Source organism: Ricinus communis, chromosome 5, assembly GCF_019578655.1.
Source record: "Ricinus communis isolate WT05 ecotype wild-type chromosome 5, ASM1957865v1, whole genome shotgun sequence".
NCBI classification, from domain to species: Eukaryota; Viridiplantae; Streptophyta; class Magnoliopsida; order Malpighiales; family Euphorbiaceae; genus Ricinus; species Ricinus communis.
Window position 1 is genome coordinate 24,861,912 of NC_063260.1, and position 11,642 is coordinate 24,873,553.

At 31.1% G+C, this 11,642-nt stretch overlaps 2 protein-coding genes across 17 annotated transcripts; one reads left to right on the plus strand and one right to left on the minus strand.

Moving 5' to 3' along the window:
* Nucleotides 1–653: 653 nt before the first annotated feature.
* LOC8265421 (cold-responsive protein kinase 1) lies at nt 654–2,599 on the minus strand. The gene is made up of 3 exons (XM_002509674.4): nt 2,486–2,599; nt 1,499–2,371; nt 654–1,417 (listed from the first exon to the last, which is right to left on the minus strand). Exons 1-3 carry the CDS (start codon nt 2,496–2,498, stop codon nt 948–950), a joined length of 1,356 nt encoding a protein of 451 aa, XP_002509720.3. The 5' UTR covers nt 2,499–2,599; the 3' UTR covers nt 654–947.
* Nucleotides 2,600–4,805: 2,206 nt separating this feature from the next.
* LOC8265422 (peptidyl-tRNA hydrolase ICT1, mitochondrial) lies at nt 4,806–11,410 on the plus strand. 16 transcript variants are annotated; one of them, XM_048373807.1, is made up of 9 exons: nt 4,808–5,138; nt 7,791–7,891; nt 9,382–9,842; nt 9,930–10,012; nt 10,247–10,311; nt 10,418–10,437; nt 10,730–10,757; nt 10,906–11,015; nt 11,126–11,410. In XM_048373807.1, exons 3-8 carry the CDS (start codon nt 9,770–9,772, stop codon nt 10,922–10,924), a joined length of 288 nt encoding a protein of 95 aa, XP_048229764.1. In that variant the 5' UTR covers nt 4,808–5,138; nt 7,791–7,891; nt 9,382–9,769; the 3' UTR covers nt 10,925–11,015; nt 11,126–11,410. The 16 variants fall into 16 exon arrangements, 7 of the variants coding, with proteins under 7 accessions (XP_048229764.1, XP_025012174.1, XP_048229763.1 ...); XR_007215764.1 differs by lacking the exon at nt 11,126–11,410 and having other exon boundaries at nt 10,687–10,757; nt 10,906–11,016; XM_025156406.2 differs by lacking the exon at nt 10,418–10,437 and having other exon boundaries at nt 4,810–5,138; nt 7,695–7,891.
* The last annotated feature ends 232 nt before the right edge of the window (nt 11,411–11,642 follow it).

The following is an 11,642-nucleotide window of genomic DNA, read 5'->3' on the forward strand; positions in this document are numbered from 1 at the left end:
ATCCAAGGTTGGACATGTGCTGCAAATTTCTATCTGCATTCCTGAATAGTGCATGTTGTGCGTATAGTTTGCGTCTCACTGGCAGGTTAGGGCAGGATTTGGTAGCTACTGTTACATGTACATTCGAATAAAGTTTCTGATTTAGTTCGTATTTGCTGCAGTCTTTTGTAATTTCTGATATTTTGGTTTTGTAAGGTCTACCTTTTCTTTTTTCTTTGTAATTCTTAGAATGGGAGTTAAATTGAAGATTAGTTAAAGTTGAAAATACAATTAAAAAAAGAAAAGAAGAGAAAAGATGCTTTATTTTTTTACATGGTTGGAGGTGTCATTCTTCAGGTGGCCTTTCATTATTTGCCCAAACTACTAAGGTGCAAAGAAATACACATAATTCACAAACTCTTGGAGATCCGGGGTGATTCTTATCATTACAGTGAAGCAATTTGAATGATGGACTGCAACCGCGTGCATAGTTATTAATTAATCGTTCTGAGAGCTAGCTTTACTACAGCCATGTAATTATCTATTAGCTTTCTTGTCTGCCAAGTCTCGCAAAGTAACTTCCTGAGAATATTTGGATATGGGACGCTCGCAGTAAACTATTTTTACAGAAGAAATGAATAGTGAAAATTATAATAAAATTTCTTTTCCAGGGATCATACGAAAGGGTTTTGTCATTTTTCTCATAAAGCTCAAGGGAAAATTTATTTAAAATAAAATCATAGGATTTTCTCCTTCTCGAGCACTCTATCAATCGACTCTAATTTTACAAAAGCCATGCATCTTCTTATATTTGCTGTAAGTTTCAAGTCCTTAAAAGGCGCACGTTTGACGATTAGTATGAATGATTTGTGCTAGTAGTCTCTGCAGTTTAGTGAGGTCTGCTCACCTTGTTTGCATCATCAACTTCTCCATGTTCCAGAACGAGTGGTGGCGATCAGGAACCAGGATTACTTCTTGTTCATCTCTTGAATCACTGCCTCCATTGTTGGCCTCTGCTCTAGAAGCTCTTGTGTACAATCAAGTGCTATTTTTGATAGCATAGCTGCTTCTGATTCAGAAAAGTTCCCTTTGAGATTGGTGTCAATGAAATCCTCGTATCTGCTAGATGCAGCTGCCAAACGCATTGAGTTGGAAAGCATATGTTGACCAGAGAGGATTTGGAGAATGATCACTCCAAATGCATATATATCGCTCTTTTCAGTAAAATGTCCTGTGGTTACATACTCTGGAGCTAGGTATCCCATAGCAGCACTTGTTTTTATGCCTGAGAAGACAATGTCATCTGCTAGAAACTTACGAAGGCCAGAGTCTGCCATCAATGGCTTGAATTCCTGGTCAAGTAGAACTTTCTCAACAGATACTCGTCGGTGAATTATAGCAGGTTTATTTGCCTCTCCTCTGTGTAAATATTCGATACCTGTTCAATTGCAAGACATTGATATCAGTGCTTGGAGACTCCCACGTATTTAGTCCTGTTAATAACAAGATTAAAACTGACCTTTTGCAATGCCATTGATAATGGAAACCCTTGTGGACCACTCAAGAATATGACTGCTTCCATCTTCTAGATCAAGATATCTTGACAGGTTTCCCATAGGAGCAAAATCATAGATAAGAAAGCATTTACCCCTACCCTTGGAACAGCAAAAGCCTCTGAGCCTAACAAGGTTATCGTGTCTGAGGGATGTCAGTAAGTTCAAACCCTTCATAAACTCATCTTCTTCAGACTTGCAACTTGTTATATTAATGCTCCGAACTGCTACAAGAGAACCACCTCTAAGTATTCCTTTGTAAACAGATGAGAAGCTGCTCTTTCCTAATAGATTCACCTCAGAGAAGCACTGAGTTGCAGACTCGACCTCCTCCAGGTTAAATCTAAAGTTATTTAGACTGGGCTCTGAGATTCCAACTCCATTTCGGCAACCACGAAATGGATCCCAGCCATTAGAGTACTCAAGACTCACAAGTGGAGAGGCACCGGCCCCGTGGAACTCTTTAGCCTGGTCAGTGCTCAGCCTTCCTTCAGAAGATTCAGATATATTGCCAATTTTCTGCTTTTGGCGGCGGTAAAAGAAAATTATCAGAAATGCAACACCTATTAATATAATGGTGGCTGTAGTAACCCCTGAAATGATGGCTACTTGTGGGAATTTTGATGAATTCGAACACTTGGTTTGATCGCAAGGTGCTTGGAGAATTGCAGAAACCGGAATGTTTTTCGAGGTGGTAGTGTTTGTGATTGGTCCCGAGGGTTCAACTTGGTTGATGTTCATATTGTTGAATGCAGTGCAAGCTCTAAGTTCTGGAAAACCAGCTCCACATAAACCTTTATTGTTCTCAAATTGAAACCCCCCATTTAATTTCTGTAAAGCTTCAGTTCAATTGTACAAAAAGACTAAAATCAGAAGCTAAATATACAGAAAATTTGTAGGCTATTCCAATTTGACACTTGGAGATCAAAGCACAGAGAAAGAAGCAAACATACCAGAAGGAACCATCCCAGAAAGAGAATTGTTACTGACATCTGCTAGAAGCTTATGAAGGTCAGATTCTTATCTAGTATTCTCTTAATATTTAGTTTTTAATGCTTGTGAGATATGGTAAATTAGGATTTCAGAAGTTATTAATTTTTAATCCATTGGTGTTATACATGGATTTTTAAAATTAGACTTATTATTAGTATTCATTTAATCAAAAACTAAAAATAAGAAAAAAAAATTGTTTTATAAGCTAAAATATCAGATAATTACCACACTTGTTATTAATTATAGATTCCAAAATATATTACTAATCTTATAAATAGACATATACTTAGTAGAGTTTTTTATGTTATAGGAAAAGACTCAAATATTTTGTCAAGTTTCAATTATTATTTTTTTCTGTTTTATTAATTAATTTAATAGAATCTCAAATGAATCAGGATTTTAGTTTAAATCTTTTTCTATAGCAACTTTCAACTAAATTATGTTTTAATCAAACACAGTAAAATAATATGCAGAAAACTTATAATAAAAATTTGTTTCTGCTCTAGTAATATTTTATTGTCATGTTTATTTCTTTCCTCTTGGATTTTTATTTCCACATCACTTTGGATTTGCTTGAAAAAAGAGAAATTTAATGAGAAAATTTGCAATTTTTTTATAGAATTTATAGATTTTATTAAAAATTCCTATTTTTTATTTAAAACTATTTTACAAATATTTTATTACTTCTATATAAATATGATTATTGTTCATTCCTAAAAAAATATCAGATTAAGTGAGAAAAATTCAAAATTAAATGTTAAAGTCAAAATTCAATCAAGATATCTCTAAATATCCTATAAACATAGCCGATAAATAAATTAATATTATTGTTTCATGTTTACTAATTTAGAATAATTTCATTATCAAGTGTTATTAGGTTATATTAAACTAAAAAAGTTATAGAGATAAAAAAAAGACGACAAAACTATATTTTTTTCCAATTTCATATTCTACATGCAAACATTAATAATAGGACTTGTGACTATTATAAAATAACTATCCAATTCAAAATTATATTCACTTCTTACATTAATAAATAGTATTGTATTTAAATACAATCGATTTATTATTATTTTAAATTATAATTTTTTTATTGTTTGTTATTATTATAGTTGTTTTAGTTTTAATTGTATTAATTATTACTCTAAAGTTAAAATTTTAAATAATTTTTTAGTTAAATATTCACATTATAAATTCTTTATCTTTAATTGTTTTGTTTTCAAAAGATTTCTTGCTTATAATCTTTTAATGCTTTATTTATGTATAAATTTTTTATTCTTTGTACTATTATTGTCTATTAATTTAAAATAAATTATATTAAATTAATAAAATATCAAATCGACTAGTATTAACAACATGATCATAAAAATTTATTTATGGTACAACCATGCTAAGAGACAAAAAAGATTAGGAGATATCATATAAAATGAAGCCATATTTATGCCATACAACTACCAAGATATGTTACATGGCAACTTGAATTGAAAAACTGTTTATGCAGCACCATTACTATAAATCTAAAATTTACAACTCATCAGAAAATTTCAAATAATTTGTTATTTAAATTTTATTTTTCGAGTGTCAAAAATTAAATTATTATCGATTATTTTAATTAAAATATAATTTTATTTAAATCCTTTCATCAATAATATGGATTACTGATTATTTAGTTATTGAGTTAATTCTAAGAATGACAATCGGGCGGATATTTTCAAGTACTTGACCCGACGAATTTTATTGGGACATATTTGGATAGTTATAAACGGATTTAAAATTTAATATCCTACAACATTGGACCTATTAAGATTTCTAGTATTCTTTTGTTTTTCATGTGTATTGAATGTTAGACCTAAAAAAACAAAGTCATTTTAAATTTTAAATTTTAATTAATAAATCTTACTTTTACTATTAAGATACTATATTTAATAAGTATATTTATTGTGTTGTTACATCTAAAAATATAAAATAATTTTTTAAATTTTGATCAATTTTATTTTATTTTTATAATATTAGAATTCAATATTTATATAAAATAAAAATATTATATATGGATTTAATATATTTTTATTAATAAATTAAAAAAATTACATGTAAATTAAAAATAAAACTATATACTTTTAACTAAAATTATACAATTTTTTAATTATAATTACATAATTTCAAGATAATTTATATAATTTTAAATAACATTATATCATTTTAAATAAAATTATATAATTTTAATATACCAAACTGAAAAAATCTAAATACAATTATATAATTTTAAATAGTTTTTGATGTGCCAAACCAAAAAACATCTAAATAAAACTACGCAGTTGATGTTACTAAAGAAAATCTAAGACAAAATAAACCCTAATTCTATTATCCATCTCCTCATCTCAAACTCACATCAATTCAACCCTCTCAAAGCCTCCACCACCCACCCTCTTCTTCACGCCGCCGTTCAACCTTTTGCTGCTGTCATTCACTCTTTTGTTGCCGTCGTTCACTCTATTGTTGCTGCCGTTCACACTCTTACTGCTGCCGTCCACGCCATCGCTGCTGCCGTTCAAGCCGCCGCCGCTGCTGGCATCGCCCTTGCTGCCGTTGTTGTCAGTCGTTGCTCCGTCTCAGGTAAGTTAAGTCGATGCGAAAATGATTTAGGTTAAATAAGCGTAAAAAAAAGGACACTGACCCTTTAATTCATTAAAATTGTCGATTCATATTAACACCATGGTAGTTAATTCTTTTTGTTTTGTCCAAATCCATGCCAAGTTAGATCAGATAAAGGGTAGCTTTTTCTACTAATTTATAAAGGGGAGTACAACACAAAAATTAATTAGAGTGATTCCTCAAAGATTTTAATCATAACTAGTCATCAATTACTGCTACTTTAATTATAGATATTTTTTATTTATAAAATTTAAATTGAATAGTTTAGTTGAGAAATATTTATATATAAAAAATTTAACTAATATTAAATTAAATGCATATAATAACAATTCAATGGAAAATATAATTGATAATATGTTATATAAGATGAGAAAACTTTATTAGTTTATTAAATAATATATTAGTTACATTTATGTAAAATAATAACTAAAAATATAATTATTATATTATTGTTGAATTTAAAAATAATTTGTTGATTCTTTTTGAGAAAAGAAAGGAACATAACAATTATATATTTTTAAAAAACTTGAAATTACTATTTAATTGAATATATTAATTATGTTATACTATTTATTACTCGATGAAAGAAATTGTGTAAAATGTGCATTCATTGATATGCAACTTCTGTATAATACATACATTTATATACCAATAAGTAAGAAGACAAAAGGAGATATATATATATATATCAAAATACTTTGCTCTAATTGGCTGGACTTGTAGCCAACTCAGTGGAATCTTCCTGCGTTGAGATCTTCAATGTGCTGAATTGATGCAGCTGCATTTTCATATCTTATTAATATATAACAATTCAAATAAGTATTAAAACTATACAAATACATATATCAAAAACATTATATTTGTGCATCAATATATATATATAGATTGGTGAATTAATAGAACAAGATGCTTCTCCATATCTACGCCTATTGTTATTAACAAATGTGCACTAATAATGACATTAAGCCGACTGGTTGTGGGAAAGAATTTCTCAATTATTTCAATCAATAAGCTGCCTCATCCTAACCCTAGCCCTAGCTTTTCAATATGAGCTCCAAAACTGGTTCAAAATATAAACATATTATTACAATATTCGTCCAACACCCTTTAAATTTTAGTGGCACGATGTCACGTGGGCGAAAAAGATCAATTTCATTTAGCTATATGGATATTAATCATAGTTAAAAGAACACTGTATGCATATTCATTTCAAATATATATTTCGATTTATATTCTTTTAATAGATTTTATATTATTTTTATATTTTTCTATTTCTTGTATTTTTTTCAATAAATGAATGAGGTTACTCTTTATGAATGAATAAATTGTATGCAGTTATTATTATCTTTTCAGTCATAAGTATTTTTTATTTATAAAATATAAATTCTATTTATTTAAAATTATATAGAATTTAATTAAATATTAAAACAATGATCAATAAATAATATAATTAATAATTTGTTATAGAAATGAAAATATTTTCCTAATTCATCTAAGTATATGAATCGTATCAGTATAAACTAATTTTTTTAAAATTAAAATTATTATTTAATTATAAAGTAATATAGTAATTATTTAAAGAAACACATCAATATAATGTTTATGTATGAAAAACAAACATGTATACTAAATTTATTTTAGCTGCTAAGAAAAAAAACAGTAACAGCTAAAAACTAGAATACAAATAAAAAAAATTAAAAAGAAAAAAAAGGAATCGAGTACCAGGTCGAGGTTCAAAGGAAAGGGATGAGAGTGAGAATTTTACGGATTTTTTATTGATGTTGATTCGAATTTTATGAAAAAGGAAAAGAAACCAACAAATCAATCAAACTTCAAAATGACTTTCTTTTTGTTCTGGTTATGTTGGTTTCATATCGTTTTTGTTGATGATCTTGACTTGACGGCGATGTTGGTCTAAAGGAGGCGGCTGCCGCATACAAATGCAAAATTGGTTAAAATAGCCCAACAGTTATTTGGAGTTTGAACCGAGCCCAATAAATACAAGTCGATATTAAAAAGTAATTAAAAAAGAAATGAATTCTAAGTTAAATCATTTTAAGTAATAGTACACAAAATGAAATGGAGAAGGAGAAGGAGACGGTACCTGTAGCTGAATATTGCTTCTTTTGGGTGATCGATCGATTTACAGTACTATAGTTTGATAGTTGAAGAAGGAAAAAGAAATGTAAATGTGAAAGAGTGTGCTGATTAGCTGTCATTCTTTCCCATGCCGAATGCTGTTAATAGTTTCTTTCCTGATGGTTGATTTGTTTTCATTTTTTTCCCGTATTTGATGAGCTTAATAGGCAATTATTGATGTTGCTTCTTATGTCCCACCTCCTCTTTCAGAAGAGCAAAAGAAGAAAATAGCCAAATTGTAATCACTGTTCTTAATTGCATCTGTTTTGTTACTCTACTCTTCTCCCTTTTAAATTTGGTTTCTATTTGTTAATGCAAAACTCTGCAATTTAAGTTGATTGCATTTGTTTTTGTGTGTTCTCAAACGGGCTGCTTTAGGAGAGCAGAAACGGCTTAAAAGTAAGAAGGTTCTTTCAGACAAGAAGGCTTTTCGACGAAGTTAAGGTCAGTTGTCTAACTGTGGTGTTTTTGCAGGCAGTGCTTGCTCTTGAGCGCAAGTATTGGCAGGGTTCTTAGAAGCACAACGTCTCCAATTGAACTCTCTTGAACTCTCTGGACTTGATTATTCTTTTGGGGTGAGTTCGTTTAGTATGTTGCTATTTATATAATATCAGTTTGTATTTCCTATCCTCTTTAAGCATCTGGTAAATAATGTTATCTTCATTTTGAAGTATCTGCTATGGTTCGAGTTCTCCTCTTTGGAGGGATTCCTATCTTGTGGTATAGTTGTTATAAGCTATAGATTTTAGTAATAGATATTGGGTGCATGGCTTCGAGCAGCAAGCTCAATGATTTATTGCAAGATTAAATAAAGAATCTCCTGTATTTCTAGGCTTCTATCAATGCAGTAAAATACTGCATTTCATTAACTTGTATGCTTTAGGATACTAGATCTGAAAAAAATGTTGGTTTAACCCAGAAAGTGGATAATACCAGTATTTTTTTTTCCTTTTTCTTTTAATGTTTTACCTGTCCTTGCTTAATGTCAAATGAAGCCATGTTTTGTTTTGCAACCCATCACATGATTAACAATTACCTGTACTAAGTTATCTCAGACAAAAAAAATCTCAACTTTAGAACAATTTCATTAATCCCTTTCACATAATTAACATGCAAAAAAAATAAAAAAATCACTTGATCTCATCATAAATACCATAACTAACAAGTATCTAGAAAATAAAGCTTCACCAAAAGAGTAATTAACAACAGAGAAAAAGAAATAGCTAAAATGCAAAGAATCAAAGAGGAAAAAGAAAAAAAGTTTTACCAGAAGAATAGCCGGCGAGCAGGAGCAGAAATGAGCAGCAGCAAAGGGGAAGAAGAATTTTTTCAACGAGTAGGAGTAAAGAGTAGAGTTTTATGCTCTCCTAAAGCAGCCCGTTTGAGAACACACAAAAACAAATGCAATCAACTTAAATTGCAGAGTTTTGCATTAACAAACAGAAACCAAATTTAGAAGGGGGGAAGAGTAGAGTAACAAAACAGATGCAATTAAGAACGGTGAGTAGCTCTTACAATTTGGCTATTTTATTCTTCTGCTCTTCTGAAGGAGGAGGTGGGACATAAGAAGCAGCATCAATAATTGCTTATTAAGCTCATCAAGTAGGGGAAAAAAATGAAAACAAATCAACCATCAGGAAAGGAACTGTTAACAGCATCCGGCATTCGGAAAATAGATCAATGGCAATAGGGAACATAATAAGCTCACTTCGTCTTCTAGCTGTTATTTCGAATCCTATGATGATAATAAAAGAAAAGATTAATTCTGGGCCTTGTAATGGAGTAAAGGGGGAAAAAATAAACAAAAGAATAACTAGAGCCATCATATCAAAATTCTGAAAGCCACCAAAGAATAACAGGGAGCCATAAATTTGAGGGTGGTAGGTTTCCAGTTGCACGGTAATTAAAAGACCAAAGGTTTAGAAGACCTCTCTCATATCCATTAGACAATAGACGCTTTTCTATTCCATTCCAATTTTTTTCTTTGTTCTTCATATTTTTTGTTCATATAAAAAAGAATATGCTGAATATCAAAAACTTATTACGCGAAATCCTATTTTCTTAGAACGAGTTGAAGAAGCGGAAAAAAAATGGCAGCAACTCGAACAGCAACAATAATGATCCTCAAAGAAATGGTTTATTGCAGGCTACGATTATCTTTCTCTTCCTTATCATCGTCATCACTTCCCTCTCTTCGTGTAACTCCTACTAATTTACATGCTAACACCCGTTAAATTCACCCGCCGTGAATTAAGCTTCAGCCATATTCGGTGCGCTGCATCTGACGATAAGAAGGTATCGACTCGTCTATCGCAGGTTCAGCAGCTCCTGCAAGACGTTGAATTGCGAGCCATCTCAGCTGGAAATGAGCCACCACCTAAAATCACACTCGATACTTCATAGTATTTACTTTTCTAAGTGTTTGATTTTTTTTAGAACTATTGATATTGATTATGGTGATTTCAGATTATGTTACAGTGAGTTTTGCTAGAAGTGGTGGATCCGGAGGTCAAAATGTGAATAAAGGTCTGTTTACTTGTTCATCTTTGATTGCCTTTGCATTGCTCCATATCACGATTTCTCAGTATGTACTATGTTTCGTCAATGAGACAGTGAACACCAAGGTGGATATGCGCTTCAATGTTAAAGATGCATATTGGCTGACTGACAGGATTAGAGACAGGATTATGCAAATGGTTTGTCAGTTCCTCCCACTTATCAAATATTCAAATAGATATACATTACAAGTAGCATATGCTGCAAGAAATTAGATTTGCTGAATGTTTTATTGCTATGAAACTGGAGAAAAGAAAAATCTAATAGTGGAGAAAAAAGATGTCATAGAGCGATTAACAAAAGATTGCTTGTCCTTGTGGTTTTTCTCTTGTAGTATTTATGCAGATTGTAAAGTTGTCTTTTTATATAAACAGGAAAAGAACCGGATCAACAAGGATGGTGAGATCGTGATCTCTTCAACAAAGACTAGAACACAAAAGTTACTTTCTGCCCCTTTCCTTATTTTAATACCCACTAATGCTTATTTGATGTTTAAAGTAGGTTGTTTAATCCTTTTGCTTTTTTTCTTCGGGGTAACATTGAAGATGCTTTAGCAAAACTCCAGGTAACTAAGACTTTGATTACTTACGACTTTTTAATGCTAAAGTCTACTTGCTTCCTATTGTCTGGTATAAGTGGTGAAAAGGAGGCTTAAGTATTAGCCATGCTGTGTCTGAAATGTAAATGTGAAAGAGTGTGCCGATTAGCTAATAATTTAGCCGTCATTCTTTCCCATGCCGGATGTTGTTAATAGTTCCTTTCCTGATGGTTGATTTGTTTTCATTTTTCCCCCCCTACTTGATGAGTTTAATAGGCAATTATTGATGTTGCTTCTTATGTCCCACCTCCTCCTTCAGAAGAGCAGAAGAAGAAAATAGCCAAATTGTAAGAGCTACTCACCGATTCTAATTGCATCTGTTTTGTTACTCTACTCTTCCCCCTCCTAAATTTGGTTTCTATTTTGTTAATTCAAAACTCTACAATTTGAGTTGATTGCATTTGTTTTTGTGTGTTCTCAAAACGGCTGCTTTAGGAGAGCAGAAACGGCTTAAAAGTAAGAAGGTTCTTTCAGATAAGAAGGCTTTTCGAAGAAGTAGGAACAGTTGGGACTGAACTTCTACAATATCAGTGTTGAAACAATTCGTAAGTTGGTCGCCTGTCATTTAGGGGTTCTAATGTTTCTTCGTGGAGTAAACGTTATTATTGCTTGGCAACTACATTATTATTGTTCCTCTTGAAATGTACGCTTGCAGGGATGATAATCATTTGCTATTCCGTGACAAGAATCTAGCTGACTAGTGAGGGGATCGAACTACATGGTGAAGAATGAAGAACCCCCCCTCTTGAGTGGAAACTTCAAAACACAAAAGCTTTATGTATTCTCCTTTTTAAAAGCACTCAAATATTACAGAATTAGTATACACTCTAATGTTATAGGATCAATTTATTTGGCCATTTCATCTCCTTCCGATTGAAAACAATACAGTGTATACTGACATGTTTTAACAGGTAGATTTCCATTTGCCAGTCTCACAAAACTTATAATGTTAGTCTTTTATGACTTTCATGATTTTATATTTAACAGTTCAACTTGTCTTATTACAATTGAAATGGAAAGCTTACTTGTCAATAAGAGATTGTAGACAATTCAATTGTTATTGCCCTTTCTTTTGAATGTTCAATTCGAGGTTAAAATTCTTGTGACCTAAGCTAAAGATCTTTTAACATCTTCTAGTACTGGGTGTGCCTTGTTTCATTTCTTTAACTAGT

Bases quoted from the DNA above. Each gene is read 5' to 3' on its own strand.
- LOC8265421 (XM_002509674.4), bottom strand. The intron at 1,418-1,498 runs GTCAGTTTTAAT...GCAATTGAACAG, and splicing joins TATCAATGGCATTGCAAAAG to GTATCGAATATTTACACAGA.
- LOC8265422 (XM_025156406.2), top strand. From the start codon at position 9,770: ATGGTGATTTCAGATTATGTTACAGTGAGTTTTGCTAGAAGTGGTGGA. The intron at 10,013-10,246 runs GTTTGTCAGTTC...TTATATAAACAG, and splicing joins GAGACAGGATTATGCAAATG to GAAAAGAACCGGATCAACAA. The intron at 10,312-10,729 runs GTTACTTTCTGC...CTCCTCCTTCAG, and splicing joins ACAAAGACTAGAACACAAAA to AAGAGCAGAAGAAGAAAATA.